Source organism: Dendronephthya gigantea, unplaced genomic scaffold (assembly GCF_004324835.1).
Source record: "Dendronephthya gigantea isolate DGI-Jeju-01 unplaced genomic scaffold, DenGig_1.0 000096F, whole genome shotgun sequence".
Lineage (NCBI taxonomy): Eukaryota > Metazoa > Cnidaria > Anthozoa > Malacalcyonacea > Nephtheidae > Dendronephthya > Dendronephthya gigantea.
In genome coordinates this window covers 199,777-223,471 of record NW_021163106.1, presented here as the reverse complement: position 1 = coordinate 223,471, position 23,695 = coordinate 199,777, and the positions used below count along the sequence as shown (strand labels likewise).

The following is a 23,695-nucleotide window of genomic DNA, read 5'->3' as shown; positions in this document are numbered from 1 at the left end:
TTAATGCTTATGGCTACAAATATGAATGTATGGATATAAATAGTTGATACCACAAATTTCATTACTTAATTCTTTCAGCAAATTAGTGATTGCTGCTGTCAAGGACGAAGGTTCAAGAAAAATGACATCAGAGGCCTACACTGCTCATGCTACGATAAGTGGAGTGATAGTTACACCGTTGAAATATATTGAATCATTGTCCATACATGATTGGATTTTCTTAGCCGAAAAAGCCTTGTAAAGGTGGAAAGTATTCGCCAAATAATTGTGTTGTTCATATAAATAATTATGTAATTTAACAGAAATCGGTATAGACCTACAATATAAATTAAGCTACCATTTTAGGGCTAGTAATTTTAAGGTGTAGTGGTGTACGTACTGTTCATTAAAAAGATGTTAGCTGACACATTATCATTACATAATTCAAGAATAATAAAATAGATAATTTTATGAACAATAAAATAGATATTTGAAACAGTGAGAGAATTTAGAAAGTGTTCTAATTCCGTTGTCTTAACAATCATCCAGTAGCTTATGTTCATGACCATTGTTCATTTCTAAATTTTCTTTGGATTTGGACATGAAAACTTCTGGTGTAGTTGCTTTCTTCGTTTCGGGTATTAAAATATAACACGTGATCCCACAGATTAAGCACATGGTACCCAGAATAACATGCGGGACATATCGATGGATGCGTTGCTACAAACGGACGAAAAAAACAAAAGCTTGAGATACAATCCAAAGACTTTACATTGTTTCTAAATTTTTTAAGGTAAATTCTTAAATAACTCGTGTTTCTATACGCTTTAAAAACGACTTTATTTTTGTAGAAAAAAATATTTATTTATTTTTATATTTATTCTCTGTAAAAAACAAAGTCGTTTTTAACGCGTAGAAAGACCAGTTATTAAAGGATAAATTGAGAAACAGTTTTGCATTAAAAATTAATCTATAAAATAGCAATGACCTAAAGTGAATGTTTCGGAAGAAAAATTTTAGAAAAAAAAAAATTCTAAATTTGTTCACGTTTACTAACTTTCCAGTTCAATGTAAACATGCAGTGATCAGATATGAATACTTCGTTGGTCGCAACTTACCACTTATTTCATAAATATATATAAACAAAATGGATCGCTAATTCCTAACTATTTTATATATTTATATACACTTTAATTTAAACATGGCGGTCGGCGGTGTGGAGAATATCAACAACTTGAATGTCGATAGTCTCGAGGTTGTAAGTGATTTTTATAAGATATGAAAAACAGTGCTATCGAAAATTATTTTCTACGATGGGAAACGGTTGAAATGGTGTGGAACTTACTGTGATATGCAAGTTTTGGTGAAAACCGCTCTTTGACAACAAGGTGTTTGGAGTCTGTCTAATGACAATTCTAAACAATCTGACGTATCAGCTTCAGACCTTACAATTATTTGGTGCCAGGGTAAGCTTAATACCATGACGTTCAAAGAGAAAAATGGTGTGTTGGTCAAAGATGACATAATACAGCTTAGTGATGATCTCCCTTTGAAAGACGAAGGAAATACATCGAACATGTGAACGAATATTAAATCGACACGGAATGCTTGTTTATTCATTTTGAAGCAGTAAACAGTAAAGTCAACGCGATTCAGTCATTTATCAACGTGCAAGGTATGCCATTGACTTCAGCCAACAGATTGGCAGATCAATTAATAACTTCTTATTAACCGAGCGCGAGGTCTTTACCGAGAAATAATTAAATTTTGTCTTGAGCATTTAATTGTTCCTTTTTTCATTCAAAATTTCGCCGGTAACGCCGGTCCATTACGGGAAAGTAATGAACCATGCACTCAAAATTCTTCTCAGCCAATCACTGAGCTCCATTTCACCGGAAGTGACGCTTGCCCAGCTTGCCATATAATGAATTAACAATCATAATAATAATACTAACACTAATATATGGGGTCGGAATTCCAACTTTCTACACCATCTTGCAGAAATTCTAGAAAGGCTGTTTTAAGCCTATATACAGAGCATATTAATTAGGCTGTTTAAACGTGAACAATTTTCACCAAAAAGCCAAAACAGAACACTGAGGGCGGTTTGTCATCCCAAAGTCAGTTTGTTTTCTATTTGGCAAACTTGGTTTTTACGCCTATAACGGCATTTGATGCGTTAAATTGTTGACTTACCAACCAAATTATGTAGAGAGCAACGAACGATCCTATCCGACCACACGCAGATGCTGTTCCCATAGCAATATTTCTGAATAAACAAATTAAAAATTAGAAAATTGAAATATAGAAGTGTTTGGACTGGTGTCGATTATTAATTTGTGGGAAGCCATGTTTAAATCACCATGCTATGCAATTTTGCTGGCGTCAATATTCGAACTGCAATTGCAGTCATTTCAGTTGAACACTCGAAACATATATTATATATATATATAATTAATATATATATATATATATATACCCATTTGCAAAAACGTTGGCCGCAGATAGATAGATAGATACTCGAAGTCTAATTAGAATTGCATACGATTACATTTGCATGGGATTTCTATAATATTACACAACATATGCAATTCTAATTAGATTTCGAGTATCTATCTATATATCTATCTGCGGCCAACGTTTTTGCAAATGGGTGTATATATATATATAATAATATATATATATATAATATATAATATTAATATATATATATATATATATATATATATATCAACAAATTACAATCTTAAAATTTTTTTTAAAATTTTATTTCGCCGAAATAAAATATATAATAATGACGACCAATGATATGAATATATTTGGAAGCTTAAAGCGCAACACGAACCATTCCAAATAAAATGGTCGATAATGAAACAAGTTCCCTCGGCGAACCCCGGAATGAATGTTTGCCCGCTGTGTATTGAGGAAAAAAGGCTTATCATGTTATCTAATAAAGAAGAGTCGTTGAACAAAAGATCTGAAATATTCAGTAGATGCCGACATAGATTTGGCTTTAAGGCCTGTTATGTTAAGCGCGCGCAAACTGGTACATTTAAGCGCTTGCGTTAACAATCAGAAACGCGTGTGCATAACCGTTACATCTTAATTGCGTGTTAGTAATCGCCTGATGATCGTACACGGTAGAAGTACGTGAAACACAGTGTAGCGAAATAAAATTTTAAAAAAAATTTTAAAATTTTAAGATTGTAATTTGTTGATTTATTTGCTCTACTATTGTATTGGTATTGAGCACTCTGATTTACTACGCACAGATCCAAATTTGCGTATATATATATATATATATATATATATATATATATATATATATAATGCAGAAACTCGAGCCTTATGTAGTGAACACTTTAAAGGAACATGAACTGCTTGACTCAGCTGTAAAATTTAGATTATGTAATCTATATATATTCGGCGCATATACCTAACGGTTGTTGGAAACACTTCTGCCCCCAGTAGATATATACCGCATAACGAAACACTAATTGATCCTTTGGCAATCATTGAAGCTGTTATTCTACCTGCTGTAAAACCTATAAGCAATGAAATAAATTCAATAAAATGACATGTCGACATAAACTACGTTATCCTCCAGCCGCCACGGAGCGCCGTGCGAGTATGCTAATTCCACACATTAGGAATTACACCGGGGCGTGTGACAGACTGACAGAACACTTTGGTATTTTAAGTCGTCCAAATTCTTGGATCTTCGATTATTTTGTTAATTATGCGCATGCGCCGAATTTGATCGAGGAAAGACAACAAATGATTTATTCAAATAATAACGTCAGCCATTTAACTGTCAATTCAAAAGCTCTTTATAAAAGTGTTTTATAAAGTTTATACAAAATAAGATTTCACCGAAAAATAAGATAAAAACAGATCCAAAAAAATCATTAGGGAACTTTTATCCAAAACAAAACAAAACAAAACAAGTGCAGTTCAATAATGAGCGACGGAAGAGAAACGAATCATGACGTGTCATCTTTGAAACGTTTTAAACAGGATTAGATACCCCCCATATAGACATGAAAGGGTGCCGACACAATAGGTTCACGTGAATAAAAATTACGATTCACGTGGACAAAGCCCATGAGGTTGCACGTGGGCATGGGTCATTGATTGTGTGAGCAAAAAGCATGAGGGTATACACGTCAACAAAATTTATGTGATGAATGAACATCGAGGGTATGGGTTAGGTTTGATTAAGGGTTAGCGTTATAAAATTTTATCGAATAATAGAATGATGTGAATTATACTGGCATAGAATATTTCAATTTACAGAACAAATAATACAACGCTTTAACCTTGAGTAAATTGCCTGTAGCCGCAAGTATGTCAAATTTTCTTCTCGTTTCCAAAGATGGTTTTCCATTTGGAACGCTTCATTTATTGCTATCCATACGTTTTCTTTGTTCATTTTCTCTTCTTTAACAGTGATCAACGAATTCACCGCGAGTTTCTATTTGTTGCCGTAGGATTTTTGGATGATTTTTTTCAATGAATTTTATAATCACATTGGTCACAATTCCTTCCTAGATTTTATCTTGTGTAAATCAGCAGAGTACATTTGTTTGAATTAATCGCCATTAATCGTGGCAAGAGTTGATTGGTAACGGAAACTTTGGCCGTCAAATTTATAATGCTAAAGAAATATAAATGAACGGATTTCGCATCATTGATCATCACATCACGTGCATCCACAACCTGCTCCCTCCATGGATATAATTTTGCAAGCCCCTCATTTACACCTAAACGTGGCCCTGTTGACACTATACTAAATTCGCATGGTCACGACATCAAAATTAATTATGTAAACGTGATTTCACCTCCAAACGTTTGGTAGCATGATTACTTTAGTTCTTGTTTTATTTGTATTTGTGAAATAAAATTTTCAATGTAAGAATCAAGAATGGTCGTATTTTTAAATTTTATACCCTACAGGGTGTATCAAAAAAAACGCAACCACTTAATATTCTAAAATTCATAAGCTCAATAGATTTTATGCCCCTGGGATTTTAAAATGGCTTCTAATCGTACAGTTCAACTGCTAATGGTCAAATCAGCTAAACTAATAATGGTGCAGCTAACAACTGAACAACGAGTTTTTATTGTCGTGCATGATAACTTGGATGCTAACTGTCGACCTTGTAAAATAAATTGTAAATAAAATTTTACTCGTTAAATACTTTCAATTCAGCTCGTTGGTTTACGCACCCGACTTTGTTTACCGACGATTGTGCCGCTAGAATATGATTATAAGCTTTCTCGCATTCCAGGGGCCAAACGACTTTTGTGTTGTAGAACAAAGAGGATATTCATGAATATTAAGTGGTTGCGTTTTTTTTGATACACCCTGTATTAGAATACTTGTAAATGATCTCATTTACACTCTAAATGCTTCCTACTGTACACATGTTCGATGTCTGTTCACGTGATGGAAAACGTCATCCCACATGATCTATGATCCCTGTTCACATGTACCCTCATGGTCATTGTCCACGTGAATCATGACTTCTTTGTTCACATGATCACTGTACTATACCCACTATGGCACCGATTGTGTCGGCACCTTTTCATGTCTATATGGGGGAGGGGTTATCTACTAACGGGTATATGGGGTAGGGGTCAGAATGTGAAATTAAATAATTTAAGGGGGCATTGCTGCACACACCCTCTAGGTGGTGTCACTGTTCGCAATCCTTATAAGGAATTTTTCCATTGACACACTTTAGTTCATTCAACAGCATTACAGGTACATTTTTAAGAATACAAGAAATGGGCAATATTAATGCCACCTCGCCCGAATATGTTTTTAGCATGAATTACCGGCCGTTCATTAATTTACCCAATCTAAATTCTTGTTCTCTAAGAGAGAGAGAGAGAGTGACAAAATACTAGTGAGAAAAATCAGGCTAGCGTGAGCGATATCACTGATTTTAATACGATCATAAATACCTGTGTCGGTTCGGTCACCAGGAATTGATGCGGTGATCAAATTGGAAACTGAAGCGATTAACAGTCCAAAAATAACGGAATTCTTTCGTCCAATTCTACATGAAAAAACTTTAGCTGTGACGGCGTGTTAAAGGGGAGTTTTTAAGCTAATTATAAAATACTAAATCGATAAGTTCACTTTTCCTCTTTGAAGAGGACTAATCCTTAAAATGAAGGAGATGAAAGTCCTAAATTAAGTCCAGGATACACATTTAGTTATGTCTGGAAACTCGCCAACTTAATTGAAAACAGTGGTCGTCAAGGGGTGCAGAGTATTAATCAACCGATTATTGACCGAGCGCGTGAGGTCAGTACAATGAAATAACAGACCGAGGCTGGTTTATTAGCATGCAAAAACCTCGGTCTGATATTTCACAGTACAGATCGAACAAGCGAGGTCAATAATGTGTTTATGATATGACTGAACTACATGAGGCATCCGGGATACTGGTCCAGTTACGAATATACGGACCAGGGTCCGGATATGGGTTTTTACACTCGTCAACCAATCAGAATACAGGATTTTGAAAAGCCACAGAATATATGTTTTATACGTCTTATACTGCATTGACACACATGCAACTCGGATTGATAGGGATTAAAATTGCAATTCAAAGCAGACTGATTTTCAGGATGGTCGTCTTCTTGGCAACTATATACAAGTTTGGTGTACTGATTATATGCTAGTTTATTATACTGATGTCTGCATAATTACTTTTTCATTGCGACGATTGCCAAATAATTTGCTGGGAATAGAATAATATTGTTGAGAAAAAAGCTGAGATAGATATTGCCACCCAGATAAACTGCATTATACGAAACTGCGTAATACGTCAAAGCTACTGTTAACCTGCGAAAATACCAAAATCAAGAAGATTTCATTATTCGACGCATTAATTCAATATTCTTAAATAATCTATTTTAGCTATTGAAATAATGCTAAAACAATTGAGAAAGCTTCGTACGATATTTGAAATCTGAATACCTGTGAGTTATATTGAAATGTTTCGAAATAAACTTGTTATTAGAGGACAATTTTCAATCATCATGCATATTAGCAATGGCGTTTTGATAAAAATGCGAGAAACGTTTCGTGTTTACATATGTATATAATGCTAATGTATACATATTTATGAATGCTACCGCAGTGATGACGATATTTTTGTAAACAAAAGACGAACTTTTGAGTTTATAGCTCAATTGCATGTTGCAGAATTGATTTGAAAAGTCATAGTGCGCCACCTTATTGGTCGAAAGGACGTAAAAGTCAGATTGTACGGATACTGTTGTGCTTACCACAAAAACCAGGTTGTTATGGTTAATAAACTGACTGTTTTGTTATAAAATATGTCCCTAAAATTCCCTTTCTCGCCGGTCGCTTGCTGCGATACATGAATTTCTTCCTGGGGCATCTGTTTCTTATTCCACCTTGCTATTAATTTCAGGATAGCTCGAGCTTCCTCAAGTCTCCCATGAACTAACAGGTACCGTGGCGTCTCAGGAACAAACCTTTTATAATCAGAGAAAAGTTAGATTAGATACGCTGGGCCGAAACAAAACACATGATTAGCGCAAGTTCATAATTCATTATTCGTCTAATATCTAACTACATTTTTTTTAAATTGAATATTTTTCAGGTATTTGAACATAAGCATTTGAATGTACACAGCCCCTGTTATACTTTAGACCAAATAACAATCACTTCTTTCTAAATTCTAAACCGTGATTATCAGCAATTTGGTGTCATCCGGACAGTAGCATACGTGCTTGTTTGGTGTCATTAATACTTATTTTAATACATAATAATATCACGCTTCATTGAATCGCACTCAGCTAACCGGGCTCATGTAAACAGCCCTTAAAATATAGGTGCAAAAGAATGATGTCTCCGTATACGGCCTCCCCTATTTAAAATTGTAAATTGCTCGCAGGACCGTTACTAAAAAAACTTATACAGAGCTTAAGATTTGACTACGGTACCCGGCCTTCCGCCGTGATATTTCGTTCTGAAGCCACCAGGTGATCTCGTGCTCATCTTTCACCCAATCAGCGCTCAGAAGGTTTGTCTAAACAGAAATCCATTCTGCAGTATTTATTCGATTACATCTTTTGTTACTCTCTATGAAACTATATTCGAAGTTTTGTCACTATGTTTAGTTATAAGAGCTATATAGCTCTGTAATAAAGTATATTTGAAGAGATATTAGGTTTTTTCAACCAACAACTGGATTTCCATTTCATAACTAGTCCGAGTCCTTTCCCGCCATCTCAGTTTAAATGGATATATAGACTCGTTGCCGTCGCCTATCTGACTAGAGGGAGCTTTAGCAGTGACTACAAGTACAACTACGAGTACGAGATTCGTCATTCTCGCGCGTTGTTTGCTTACGCCAACAGCCAAAACTCGCAGTCGTTGGGCTTTCGAGTACGAAATTTGCCAAAAAACTCGTACTCAAAAGCCCAACGACTACGAGTTTTGGCTGATGGCGTAAGCAAACAACGCGCGAGAATGACGAATCTCGTACTCGTAGTCGTACTCGTAGTCACTACTAAAGCTCACTTAGAGCATTTTGAGAACACTTCGTAGTCACACTTCGTGATTTAGAAAACATTATGAGTTGACATTTTCTCGCTTTTTGTGGTAAAAACATTTGACAGGCTGTTTCTAATGACCTTTGCTTTAATTGTCAAGTTTCATATTTATGATGTTCGTTTTGTGTTATATTATATATTTTCAATTTTTTTTGTTGAAAATATTTAGTGAATTACTACAGACTATAATCTAGGGTGTTCTACTGCTAGTAAACAATGCAAGGTTGGTAATAAAAGTAGATGCTATGCTGTCAATTAATAGGACTTGAAATGAACGTGAAAATGCCATAAATGGATATTTTTACTGTAAAAAATGCATTTAGTAAAGTTAATTATTATTGATTTAAAAGAAACAGCAGTATCTGATTAGATGATAACTATGTGTGAAATTATCATGTCCAACGTGTGGCGACATTAATTAAGTTTGATATGATTTTTTATGCATGCAGGCTAGCTATTACGTCATTACGTGGATGAATAGTCGTATCCAACGGAATTGCCAAGGGAATGTGAAACCGACACAAATTCAATTGAAAAAAGTTGTAAAAGCTAGTTCTTTCTTAAAAGTTCTGTCTAAAAAAAAGAATAAAATCTCAAAGCCTTTGGCTTCGGATGATAACGAAAACCTCGGCTTAATAATTCTTCCTATTATCATGTTCAACCTCATTCAATAATTGTTAAATATTCTTCACGTTTTATTACCACAGTGCTTTGTGAAATTGGTTAAACAAAAGCAACAGCAGTTGAGAAATCGTCGTTGTTTTAAAAATGCAGTTCCTCTAACAAAATCTGGGGAGCTTCTTCAATTATATCACCGGCGTATATCTGCGTACATGGCGACGGATGTTTTCAAGGGCGAAATGGTTGCGTGGGGGGACGGGGGGATGTGTAAATACTCACGTACTTCTTCTGTCCCACGGATTTCTTTTGCACACATGCATATATACGTTTTTAAAAGAAATCCGTCGGGCAAAACAGAATATATCAATATTTACCCACCTCCCTCAATTATCGCCTTGGATGTTTTTTTTATATTAATGAAGATATATCAATGATATTCACAAAGTCTCACCAAATAAAAGCCATCACTGGAAATCCCAATGTCGCACCAAAAAGCATCAGACATCTCCAATCACGATTCAAAAACGCGAATAAAGCAATTAACGAATACGCAACAGGTCCAGAAAAGAACATGGCAGTTCCCACTTTACCACGTTGTTTGCTGGGGCTGAATTCCATGATAACGATAAAAGCACACATACATGCTCCACCTAGATATAGAAAATTCAGGTTGAGGAATTTATCCCCGAACCGGGAGGGTACTAATTCCACACAGGAATGCAAATGCGAAATCGAAGTTGTCCGCCATTATGTCATGGACGTTGGGCGTTTTTGTAAGTTACGCATGCGTGAGTTCAAGACGAGTTAAAACTGGTAACGACTAGCAAATGTTTGCAAACGTGCGATTGGCTAAATTAAAATTTTGTTTCGCGTCAGCATAACTGATATTTTGAATTATAAAACTTCTTTTTAAATAATACTTTTCATTTGGATGATCTTGAAAATATAAAGAAAAATTGACTCGTAAAATTGATGAATTGTAAGAGAATGTAACAAATGCCTCCGGATAGAGAAAACCTTGATTCAAACGGATGGTAAAAAATCTACGATTTTGAAGCGTTTTTGGAGTGTTTTTGAACAGGTAAATGGGTAGATTTTTATATTTTAAAGCATGCAAGTATTTTGTAAGGTGAATCTTTTTAAAAAGGAATTAAAATTTCGTTAACAATTACGATTATACCGGGTGTCCCAAAAAAAACTTTACCTGTTTGTCTTAATATAACTCAAAAACGATAAAAGCCATTGAGTTGAAATAAACTCCACTGTATACAAGCAGGGCTAACTTAGATTTTGATATATAACATTAAATTATTGATGTGATATTTACGGAGATACAAGCATTTGATGTCGCAAGGTACTTTCAAAATCCGTGAAAAATTGACAAAAATCGGCTATTAAATTAATTCGAAAATACTTGCATGCCACTTCCCGTGGTAAGTTTTTAACTTCAGCGATTTTAACTTTAATTGTTCGCTCTTATATAAGAGTAAGTTTGCAATGGAAAAGCGTACATTTAAAATTAAAATCACTAAAGTTAAAAACGTAAAAGTTAAAGTATTAGTTTCGAATTAATTTAATAGCCGATTTTTGTCAATTTTGCACAGATTTTGAAAGTACCTTGCGACATCAAATGCTTGTATCTCCGTAAATATCGCATCAATAATTTAGTGTTATATATCAAAATCTAAGTTAGCCCTGCTTGCATGCAGTGGAGTTTATTTCAATTTAATGACTTTTATTCGTTTTTGAGTTATATTAAGACAAAGAGGTAAAGTTTTTTTTGGGACACCCGGTAGTTGAATTTGATAGCTCGAGAGCCGACTTTACAATTGTACTTGATATAGGATTTTACTTATACGACTTCGATAATTCAGCAAAAACCAGTATTATAGAATTTCAGTGTTGGAAATATATGTTTATTGTCTCAGGCGAGGGGATTTTGCATGCATGCATGCATTTCTAGTAGTGCATGTGAATTACCATTTTTCTCATGTAAAATACCAAACTATTTTTCAAACACAGCCATAAATAGTGATTTTGCATTTTTCAAAGGGAGAAATTGACTCTAAACTGTTTTACTATATACTTCGCTTTACTAAAACGTCCTGGTGTCAGACTACGTTCTCTATATATGACATCAAATCCGCGTTCGTACTCACTCTTTTCTCGTCGTCACGATTTGATTTTGATAGTGAACATCTGAGGAAGCTCAAACTCCTTGCAGGTAAGAGTTAAAATCATTCGGTCGAATCGCGCGCTTTTTCTTGTTTTTCAAGAAAATATTTTGAATATGTCATATTCACTTTAACAAACGGCAAATGATGTATGTATTTGAATTGATAAATTCGTAGTATAGGCTATCATCGTACAAACTAGAGCTTGCTAGTTAAATTTTTTTCAAATAAGAAAAGGCAGCGCAGTACTTGACTGTACTTTACTTCCTCGCATTTCACATTCCATATTCACAATTTACTTTCTTTCAATGTATGTTAAAATATACAAGAATTGAGAGCAAACCTACCACTTCCAAAACCAGTGATAAAACGACAAAACATGAATATCCAGAGTTTCTTTGGCCAAATTAATGCCCAGGAAGAGAGAAAAACCAAAGACACTGATAGTTGGTTGGCCTTCTGACGCCCAAGTTTATCTGATATATACCCCAGGACAACATTGCCAACAAGCCATCCTGCCCAGAACAACGAAGACACGACACTTTGAAGGATGGAATCTTCACATACAAGATCATACTAGGAATGATAAACAGAGAGTTTAAGCACTTCCTTGTAAATACCTCATCTATAGTTAATAAAGTTGCAAGTGATAAGATTTAGAATATTACAGTAGAAAGATGATCGACGAATTATCTCTACTTTGGTATAATAGGGGCTTGTGAGTTGTGATTAGATCTTGCCAGCCATTTTTTAAGCCACTAACATAGTTATTTTGTTTTTTAAACATTTATGTTGATTTTGCCTTCGGCCGTGAGGTTTAGCCTGCTCGCAGACTGTGTGCTCGAGCTCTCGAAAATGCTTTTCAAAGCAGAGAGCAGATTTTTTTATATCAAGACCGAATACTGAATAATGTTTTTAGGATCTAACCTTAGTTTATCGACTTTATATTACAATAAAAACAACAAAACAACTATAGTCGTACTCCAGCCACGTATTTCGGCTCCCTACTCCAGTTTGGTGCTCCTGGGTACAAAGTTCACTATAAGCTCGTACTCCAGCCCCGTACTCCGGCTCCATGCTCCAGTTCCGCACTGAAAGTCCGTACAGCAACTCCGTACTCCGGCTTCGCTGTACTTTGTTCAAAAGCCGGTTAGCTTAGTCAAGTCCGTAGTGTAAACAAACGGTTTGTTTACATTTTGAACTTCACCATTTTTGAAATACGATGTGCTGTCTGAATATCTAACGCGATTTAGGTTCGTTACGCCTCTAAATTAATATGAACTAGAGTTTATGTTCAGAAAAAAATATGAGACATGCGAAATTTAGGCAATTTTCACATCAGAGGGCCCTCACTTGTTATGAGCAGAACCTGTGCGCAGAATGGACTTGACTTCTACTCTAACCTTGTGTGAATAAATATTTTGTGGATGAATGAAAGTCTTATTTTGTAAATTCTTGAAACAGACAGCGGTGCAGAAGCATATAAACCAAAACAGCGGAGTAAAATTTAACCCAGGGTTAGCGCTAACCTGGCTTTGAACAACCGGCCCCTGTACTCTATATTCGTACTCCATCAGTCCATCTCCGTATGGAGACGCGAGTATAATCAGATTAACCTTGACTTTCAGGATATACTTAATTATGTTTGCGTGCATGGCACTGTTGAAACTCATATTAATACTCTAAGTGACAGAAATGTATGAAAGGTTAAGGAATGCCAAAATTTGAAAGGTAATGCAATACCTAAAAGCTATGTAACTCTCTCTAGTAAGGTAGCCTTGGGCATTCGCGAAATTGCTGTTTAAGAAAATCGAGAGCGATGAAAAAATAAATTATTGATGTTGGAGCTAAGAAGGCATGCAAAAGCCGGAAAAGTGAGCGTGGTACTCCGTAGTGACGTTCTGGTGACGAATGAACGCAGACCATGTCACTCAGCTATAATTCATACAGCTCTATTATTAAAAACTAAAGCATGCCATATGTCCAGATTTACAGCTCAAATTTGAAGTCTCTAGAAAATTTTAACTGTTCATAGACATTGTTCATTTTTACTCCAAAGCTTTCCATCCGTCCACCGGCATATAATATGATATTGTATGGCTAATTTATAGCTTGATATCAATTTATGTCTTTGTTCACTTTGTTGCTTTTTAACTATAATCACGATAATGATTATATTCATATATTCATGTTTACAATTCAATACAATCCTTTCCAAACAATTCAAAATTAACAGCTCTATTTCCCTGGCATGGCTCTAAACCCACACCGATATTTTCGCAACAACAGCGCGATAACTTTAGTATTGCTTGAGCAATGAAACAATTAACCTTCTAGCTAGTCGGATTTCACTAGGAAGAAACAAAATACATTATACATGGTAATTTTTTTCTCCGTCGATGCATGAGTCAGATTTGAAATTCGACACGAAAATATTATGTCTCAAGAAATATAATGCATACAACAAAAATATTTTGTTTTGTTAAATTTTCTGCGCGAAACCAGCGAAACAGCGTTTTGACACGGCGCCAAATTGCCGTCTGAGGGCCGCGGACATATACTGCCGGACGACAGTCTGGTAAATGCAGGCCACTATAACCGAAGTGCGTCTGTGTATGTTTATACTCATGATTTACTTATATTTTAATGCTGTATGGCACATGTTCACAAGCTAGCGCGTTAATAGTCGGTGTAGAAAATGCAATCAGTTCACAAATGAATATATCTCATTGTATCATACACACCTCAGTAACTGTTGATGTGTAGGTATCAACAAATTTCCATTCAGATCTCGGCATATCGCATCTTCTGTTGTAATATTCGCTTACCGTACTCACTGTTTCGGTAAGGTTACAAATTGTACTATTTTCAACACACTCCCAATTAGGTTCGCCGCATACAAAAACAATAACCATCAAATGAAAAGCAACCATAGACATATAAACATAGGTCATGCAAAGAAATACAATCGTTTGAAAGCGTCCGTGGCCACCAATCCTCTCCAAAACCTGGTCTACGGTAAGTGACATTCTAAAAACCGAAAGCTATCTTTTTAGGCATCATTGTGTTGAATGTTTTGATTCTTCGAGTTCTCAGTTGTCACTTGTCCGTTGTGGAGGTCTAAGATTGTAATCGATCTGAAATTGTCAATTATATGCAGTGCGCATGCTGGGAATCGAGCCTGCCCTCATTCTCCGCGAAGGTAATGCGATCAGATTACCCCAGAGGGCTCGGTTGCCTTCGTCTTGGGCGAACTTTCACAACATGCATGCACTGGTGCTCCGAATCTACAAGCGTTTTAATCGCAAGAAGATATCTCGAACGAGATTTCATACTAGTAAATGTATCTTGGTTCGAAGGTTTGAAGTACGCCGCGGGCAGCAGATTTGGGAATAATAATTTAACAATGCGTTCGTCAGGGTTCGTGAGAACTGAGAATGGTCGGAGCCCAATTTACTAAGAATCAGGAATCTTCGAAAGATCGATGCTGGTATGTCTCTGACTTTATATAAATTGGACTGAACATTTAATATATTCATGCGGTTAATCGTTCGTCTTGTATGTAAATATCTCAAATTCAAAAGGTTGAATAACATATATCAGTAGTGGTCAACGGTTACATATCGAACGTATTATTTAATTTTGAACGGTAATTGTCGATTTTATGTATTTTTTCGTATAACTTTTCTATAAATGCGAGTGCCGTAAGGCATTTTTAGAGTAATATTTGTTGCTGAGAACGAAGGAAATGCCATTAGCGGGCTTTAAATTTGAAAATTTCTCGGTGCGGAAGGCCCCCGGACTTCCCTATATAGCGGTTGGATCTCAGACACGGTCAAATATTGGTCTGCACTCGCACCTGGAACTATCAATTTGATCGAGCACGAACGCTTTACAAAAGTCGGTCCCAGAACACAAGACACCCCCCTCCACTATTTTTCTTAATATGCGCCCCTGCTGGTACAGCATATAACGCTACACCCGAGTAAAATGTCCGAAGCGCCGCGTGTAATAGTAAAAGCACTGCATATGATGTTAGGAGTACCTCGTGATAATGTTCAAAACACCTAGCTCTATAGCGTCACTATGAACAACAAAACTCTGACATCTGTCATCTCCAACAAATGTCTGGAGATTGATCTTGATGAGAAGCTGGCCTTTGATATATCCTCGAAATCGAAGAATTATGTAAAAAAATATCTTCTGGTTTAGGTGTCTTGAGAAGAATAAAATCTTTCGTCTCATTAGATTATCTTCTGACACTTTATAAATCTTTAATTGGATTACTGCTTCCCTTTGTGGGACACTTGTGATAAGGTCTTAAAGGATAAATTGCAGGTGCTCCAGAACCGTGCGGTGGTGCAAATTACGATATCAGTCCTAGCATGATATTGCAAAAATTAAATTTAGACACTCTTAATGTCAGACGTGCTAAATTGAAAAGTGTTCTGTTGTATAAAGTCCTCAATGGACTTTCAGCTCCGGGCCTGACTAATAATTTTATAAACTGACTTCGAGATTTGGAGGGCTACTATCATCTGCGAAATTATGACACTGATTTAAAATTACCAAAACCAAGAACAAAATTTTTAAAACGCAGTTTCAATTATTGTGCGTCAAGTATGTGGAATAGTCCTCAGACAGAAGCAAAAAAAAGCTATCTCAGTTAGGCACTTCAAGCGTTCAATCTCAAGCCTTACATTTAATCTGTAATATAAAATAATTAATTAGTCTTTCATACATTAATTTATCTCTATTCTTGTAAATATTGTATTATTTTCAATTTTCTTTTTATTATTCACACGCCCCTCCTGGAAATCAACTCTTATTAAATTTAAATGGGGCTAGCGTGTTTTAAATAAAGTGATGATGATGATGGTGACCTCGTATAATGTTCAAAGCACGCCGTATAATGCCGCGAACACCTAAGTGATATAAAGATAAATCATGTTAAAGTTGGAAACGAGACTTAACCACCTAAGACAGCCATGGCTTTCCATAGTTATTCATTATTCCCTTCTGACTATATTTAACTGTCAAGTGAACAATTCAAGTAACCAGGAAATTATGTCCAGCCTTGTTTGACGCCTGTAATAGGGCTGTGGTAAGGGCGACGACCTGGCGACGACAGATGTTAAAAGGGAAACATTCCACACGACCTGTTGCATTGCACAAATAAGTAATTTTATACTACAACTTAATAGAAGCGATTTCAAAATATTTAATATTTGTCGAGTATTTTGAAAAATTCGATGTTTGATCATAGTTGGCATTTGTTAGTTAGGAACTTAGACGCGTGTTTTGAATGATATCAAATGCTATATGATCGCGACAGACAACTCGTGACAAAGAATTGTCATTAATTAGGTCTCGGGAAGTGCATAAGGGGTTTCGCTAAATAATTTATTTATAATAAAGCAAGGAAAAATACATGTTACTTAGTAGCGACTATGAAGAAATCGAATAGCGGAACACCAGTTCCGTACTCCAGCTCTGAACTCCAGTTCCGCACTCCAGCTCCAAACTCCAGTTCCGACTCCAGCTCCGTTCTCCAGCCCCGCACTCCAGCTCCGAACGCCAGTTCCGTACTCCAACTCCGAACTCTAGCTCCGCACTCCAGCTCCGAACTCCAGTTCCGCACTCCAGCTCCGTTTTCCAGCCGCGCACTCCAGCTCCGAACTCCAGTTTCGTACTCCAACTTCTAGCTCCGCACTCCAGCTCCGAACCCCAGTTCCGTACTCCAACTCCGAACTCTAGCTCCGCACTCCAGCTCCAAACTCCAGGTCCGTATTCCAGCTTCGTACTCCAACTCCGTATTCCCGCTCCGTACCGGCGCTTCGTATGGAGCCGCGAGTATACTCAGCTCGACCTTGGCTCACAGGACTGTTAAAACTTTTTTGCCCCGTAGAGACGGGCAAGTTTACCTTGAGAAGTTTTCTTGACCAGTTCACTTGCTCGTGTGTATGACGAACAAGTTTCCTATTTTTCTTTGGCAAGTTTCCCTTGCCATGTTTTATTTGCTTGTGTGTACGCGAAAAATTTGACAAATGTTTTTTGACAAGTTTTACGATAATATGAGCAATGATAATATGAGCAATGATAATATGAGCAATGATAATATGAGCAATGATAATATGAGCAATGATAATATGAGCAATGATAATATGAGCAATGATAATATGAGCAATGATAATATGAGCAATGATAATATAAGCAATGATAATATAAGCAATGATAATATAAGCAATGATAATATGAGCAATGATAAAATGAGTATACGACCGAATCTCAAAACAAACCGAGAAATGATAACTATATAGGAGGGTTTGAGAAATGCCATTCTTCACAAACATTTAATTATGCATGAAATAATACACTTAGCTTTAATTGGAAGGGAGGGGGCAAAACGTATGGTATTTTTTTGTTCGTCCATAATCGGATTTATACAGCGTGCATAAAAAACGCAGCCACCAATTATTCACGATAATTACTTTCTACTCGATCACAAAAGATCGAATATTCCAGGGTATCTAAGTGCTTGCGGTTGGACACGAAGTATACTATATCTTAAAAAATATGATGTACACAACAAAAATATTGAATCCATTTTCAGTGCTTTAGCCTTAAAGACACTCCACACAATTTTTGTCGTGTAAATTTCTCTGCGCAGAACGAGTGAAACCAGTGTTTTGAAACGGCGTTAATTTGCCGTTTGACAACTGACTGCCATAATACTGCTCCGGTATTTGCAAGACACTCCGGTATTTGCTACTATAACTGTTTTAGTTGAAGTCCGTTCTGTTTATGTTTATACTTATGATACTCTATGGCATATCTAGCAAGCAAGCGTGAAGAGGAAAATACAATCAACTCACAATTTAAGCCCGCCGCACACGAGAGCTATCAGCCGAGCAAACGACCTCGCCAGGCAGTTATCTCAGCCCGAAAACCATCCGCACACCGGACAGTAACTTGCTGAGCTAACTGCGACGCGAGGTCTTTAGTTCAGCAAATAGCTCTCGTTTGCGGCGGGCTTTATATCTCATTGTATCATACACACCTCGGTAACTGTTGATGTGTAGGTATCAACAAATTTCCATTCAGATCTCGGCATATCGCATCTTCTGTTGTAATATTCGCTTACCGTACTCACTGCTTCGGTAAGGTTACAAATTGTGCTATTTTCAACACACTCCCAATTAGGTTCACCGCATACAAAAACAATAACCATCAGATGGAAAGCAACCATAGACATATAAACATAGGTCATGCAAAGAAATACTATCGTTTGAAAGCGTCCGTGGCCACCAATCCCCTCCAAAACCTCGTCTACGGTTAGTAGCATTCTAGAAACCGAAAGCTATCTTTTTTGGCATCATTGTGATGAATGTTTTGATTCTTTGAATTCTCAGTTGTCCGTTGTGGCGTCTGCGATTATACTCGCCCTCAAATTGTCAATCACGTAGTGCACATGCTGGGAATCGAGCCTGCAATTAAATGGGGAAAAAATGCTAATTACTGTGCATCGTGAACATCGTGCTGAACATCGTGCTGAACATCGTGCTGAACATCGTGCTGAACATCGTGCTGAACATCGTGCTGAACATCGTGCTGAGATTCTAAAGAGTTTTGATTACTCCGCTTATGACTATATTCGACTTACATGAAAAATTATATGCAGATTGCATTATTTGGAAATTTTAGCTTCATCTTTCAAATTGCGAGGGTGCGGCATATTCATGTATCGCCCGACTGATGCTTTTGAAAAGCCATTGTTCCTACGGTATGTAAATATGAATAGATGAAAGTGCTCCTCCAAAATTAAGCGCTTCAATAATGAACATGCTTAAATATTCAAGTATATAAATGTTGGATCCAAGCAAACAACGCACGGGAATGACGAATCTCGTACTCATGGTCACGGCTAAAGCCCCCTAATAACCCGGCTCGCACAGGTACGTAAATGCCACATTAACAATAATTACAGCACACAATATCACGAGCATCCGACGAATTAAAACGAGCCATGCACTTTTAGTCTTTTGAAATAGACAACAATGAAAATGAAATCACATCTCGTGTTTATATGTCGCCAAGAAGTCGGCACTTCGCGACGAAGAAAGCCGTCGCTACTCGCCACCGATGGCCAGATAAAAGATCGGACTGTCCATCACACCTTCACGGATATTGGAATTATCGTGATGAACTGACGATTGCTAACGGATTAATACTTAAAGGAACTCACATCATGCAAATTCACACAGCAAATTCATTATGCACACCAAGGCGCTGAAAAATGCAAGCTTCGAGCTAAAGGTTCGGTATTTTGGGCAAGTATCAACGCCGATATAGAGAACATGGTGAAGTGTTGCAGTCCTTGCCAGTATAAACAACATGCAAATGTAAAGGAACCACTTACACCTCATGACGTTCCACCTAAACCGTGGCATACACTTGGCTCAGATTTGTTCTTTTGGAACAATGAATCTTACCTCCTGGTCTCAGATTACTACAGCAAGTTTCCTGTAATTCGTAAGCTTCGCAATATCAAGTCAAATACAGTTATTGCACATCTGAAGTCTTTCTTTGAAGAGCACGGAATACCAAGTAAATTTTTTACTGGAAACGACACTCAGTTTACTTCATCAAGCTTCGCAGAATTCAGTAAGGCATATGGCTTTGAACATGTTAAAACTAGTCCTTATTATCCTCAAGCAAATGGGTTTATCGAAAGGAATGTGCAGACGGTTAAAAACGTGTTACAGAAATGCAGAGAGTCCGGATTAGATCCACATCTTGCTATACTTTGCCTGCGAACAAAACCTATTAACCATCACCTGCCGTCACCAGCAGAATTGTTGAATTCCAAGACTTATCAATCTAACTTTCCTAGTTTTTCCAAACCATCTTGGTTTCCAAAGGTAGATGATGAAGCTAATGCTAAATTGCAAGCAAGACAAGATCTGCAAAAGTTTTATTATGACAAGTCATGCAGGAATCTTCCAGAAATATATCCAGGCGATAGTGTCCGTGTACTCAATCCCTGTAATCATAAGTGGGAACCTGGTGTTGTCAAGAAAAAGGCACAAACACCGAAATCTTATGTTGTAGATATGCCTAGTGGTAGTACCTTAAAACGGAATCGTCAGCATATTCGACCGTGCGTTGAACCAATCAATGAAAATGTCGGTGACAATCCATCTACTAGCGTTACTGCATCTGAATCGTCATCTCCTAGTAATATACTATTGTTCCAACTTCACCACCCAAAGTCGAAGAGACAAGTAATGTTGAAACCCCAAAGCTGCGGCGATCTACCCGTACTATTAAACGCCCGGACAGATTGAATTTATAGAATGAAACAAATGATTAGTTAATATTTATAACTTGTAAGTTGTTTTTTTAGTATTGTAGTACTGCGATAAACAGTTATGATTGCTACTGAACTTAGATTAATTTTAATTAAGGAACAATTAGTTGACGTTTGAACATTTATTATTATTAATAATTTAGATAATTTATCTTAGAAAAAGAGGGATGTCATGGTATACCTGTGGACTACCATATATGGATATTAATTTGCATGTCCATAGATATAAAGAACCGCCATGTTTGAATTTAGTTAGTTAGTCTTTGTACTTGATCTTTATCAGTTCTCTTTATTTTTTTTCTACTCAATTATATATTTATAAAACAAGAATATAACATCAAGTCATGGCCAGAAATCGTAAAATTTCAGATGTATTCCTATATAATCAACTGCCGGCCACATCTGAGGGAAAAAGCAAAGATTTTCAAAGGCCATGGCAAGTGAGTTCTGTTCATTTGGCTGTTATGATATCTCCACGACATGTTAGAAAACCTGAAAGAAGAGATGTATGTTTTAGAGATGTAAGAGCTCATCGAAAGTCCAGAATGTCTAGGAATTTGCAGACATATAATTGGAGCCAGATTCATAATTGCAGACACGTCAATGATACAGTCACTCTATTTAATACCAAAATTGTATGTTTAATGAATATTTTCCTCTAATTTAAAGATGTCAAAACGTGATCTACCGTACATGTCGGCTCTGGTCAAGCCAGTGAACTCTAATAAGACTGGAACGATAACTGAACAATAGAGACTAGTCATTGGATGAAGCTGATTCGAATATAATTTGCTGATTGAGGCGGGAGCCGCGTGAGCAAATCAAGCCTTCAAAAGAACTGGGGAGAGTGAAAATTCCGTAAAAATCGTGCTTTTTTTGGAAAAAAATTGCCAGAAAAGTGCAATTTTTATTTGACGACTTCAACTTTAAACAACGAATTTACCCTTTTTGGATAGACTTAATTAATCCGCATCATCTTCACCCGAGTTCTTGCCATTGATGATCTTACTGTCAAAAGCTACCTGACGAAATTAAATTGATCAGCACCAGGTCGTGATGGGCTTCCATATTAGTTTCGGAGAGACATTGCGCATTTCTTAGCGCCAATTATTAATGCAGTGTTTAATTTAACAACGTGTCGTGCACCGTTCATCCAACCAGTCCCATTCGGCAGAGTGCAATCATGCAGCTGAGACCATAATTACATCGATCGCTTACGCGCAATCCAAGTAAAAGCAGTGGCGGATCTAGATTAAATTGCAACATTCGCATGCATCTACAGCTTGGTTCACACTTGGCGTAAGAATCTGGGACTCCCTTTGTCCGAGGTCACTGCATGGTGCGCAAAATTTTTCTGTCGGAAAATATATACAACGGTTCCCCGATTCTTACGACAAGTGTGAAGCAGGCCTAAAATGGTAGCGTAAGCACCAAGAAAACTAAACATATTATCAACAAGGAGGAATTTCATTTCGAACTAATCGACCAATCAGTTTGGATTTTTTAGGCTACGTGTAAAATAGAAAATAATACACCTTTTCACCCGATGGTCAATACTGAAAATGTAAACAAGCGAAATTCTTCCTTGTTATACATATTGCCTTAAAAAAAGAAACGCAGAAAGGTTGTAAAAAGGTGCAAATGTAAATGTAAACAAAACGTAGATTCACATATTTATTACATACTTTTATATCACCCCGCGTGGCGCCAGTCTTCTCTGGTGCATTAGGCCTGTTTCAGACGTCGAACTTTTCATGCGCCGAACCTAATGCAAATGAACTAAATTTGCATTCGATTCGGCACATGAAAATTTCGACGTCTGAAACGGGCCTTAAGCCGGTTTTCCACTAGGCGCAATTTTTCGACCGAACGAAATTTTTCGTCTGATATTCTTTTCAATTCGACCCTGGCGGATTCCCTTCACCGGTCACAATTGTTTTCAATCGAGCGAAAAATTCCGCCTAGTGGAAAACTGGCTTTACGGCTTACGTTATATACGTCGCATAATTTGGAATTGTGAGTTTAAATTCCGACAATGGATGAGCTGATAAACCTCATTAAGCCTCATTATCAATCTCATTATCTATCGTTTGAATTGCATTCGACGCGACCAAAATGCGACGTTTAACGTAGGCCTTGCTAGTGCAGACTAGCCTATGTTGATCACGTGAAAAACCTAACCGAGATTGTCAGCCAGAAACATTTTCCATATCCGATAACCGAAAACTATAACATTGACTACCCACCCGTACATCTTTATTTAATTGTTACAAAAATTATATTTTACAGGTTCGTTTACATGAATAGTTCTATAGCTAATATTCGTAACGTATATAAAATAGTTATCTGTTAAAATATTAAGACAATGTATGTTAAACAATATCTGACAATTTATTGCTAATATACAGGTATGTATTAGACACCTCAACCGCTGATTTGAGAACCAGGACTACCTGGATTCCGTTACCCGATTTTAAGGAGAAACATTTCATAAAATAACCTTATAAATTTGTCATTATTGACAATAAATTTCGAAAATATGGGTGGCAAAAATATCTCCAAATTTGTGTTGGAGCGTTCAAACTATTGCATGTTAAGAGTTTTGGCGGCAATAATTTTTTCAATCACATGTATTAGCACACCTGACGCAATCCGCTAACGCAACACGAAGTTTTTCAACTCAAAGATAAATGAAGGCGTCTTGGAAATATGATACTGATAGCACGATCAAAATTCAAGTTCAATTCTCTTACGTGATTGATTTGGCAAGAATACAGAAATATTGCATGGTTATCTTTCATGTACATTCAGATAATCTGGGTGCGAAAAGGAACCGATCAGAAGCCATATCCTCGACAAAACTGAATTATTACTTCCTTCAAATAATTACACAGTTTTGTCGAGGCGCCTCGTGACGTTACGATCACACATTAGCGGGATGCAGTCATGA

General features: G+C 36.7%; 1 protein-coding gene across 2 annotated transcripts; it reads right to left on the bottom strand.

Annotated features, from left to right (window-relative positions):
* Nucleotides 1–76: 76 nt before the first annotated feature.
* Nucleotides 77–18,814, bottom strand: LOC114533960 (solute carrier family 22 member 16-like). 2 transcript variants are annotated; one of them, XM_028555596.1, is made up of 9 exons: nucleotides 18,436–18,814; nucleotides 11,723–11,951; nucleotides 9,653–9,851; nucleotides 7,285–7,497; nucleotides 6,704–6,838; nucleotides 5,950–6,044; nucleotides 3,416–3,524; nucleotides 2,176–2,248; nucleotides 77–699 (listed from the first exon to the last, which is right to left on the bottom strand). In XM_028555596.1, exons 1-9 carry the CDS (start codon nucleotides 18,718–18,720, stop codon nucleotides 514–516), a joined length of 1,524 nt encoding a protein of 507 aa, XP_028411397.1. In that variant the 5' UTR covers nucleotides 18,721–18,814; the 3' UTR covers nucleotides 77–513. The 2 variants fall into 2 exon arrangements, with proteins under 2 accessions (XP_028411397.1, XP_028411396.1); XM_028555595.1 differs by lacking the exon at nucleotides 18,436–18,814 and adding an exon at nucleotides 14,120–14,518.
* Between the last annotated feature and the right edge of the window lie 4,881 nt (nucleotides 18,815–23,695).

What these genes read in the sequence shown, in the direction of transcription:
- LOC114533960 (XM_028555596.1), bottom strand. Translation starts at nt 18,720, where the DNA reads ATGCTACTAACCGTAGACGAGGTTTTGGAGGGGATTGGTGGCCACGGA. An exon ending in TATCACTGGTTTTGGAAGTG is followed by an intron (nt 9,852 to 11,722) that starts GTAGGTTTGCTC and finishes TTCTATATCTAG; the next exon opens with GTGGAGCATGTATGTGTGCT. An exon ending in ATAACAACCTGGTTTTTGTG is followed by an intron (nt 6,839 to 7,284) that starts GTAAGCACAACA and finishes GTATTTTCGCAG; the next exon opens with GTTAACAGTAGCTTTGACGT.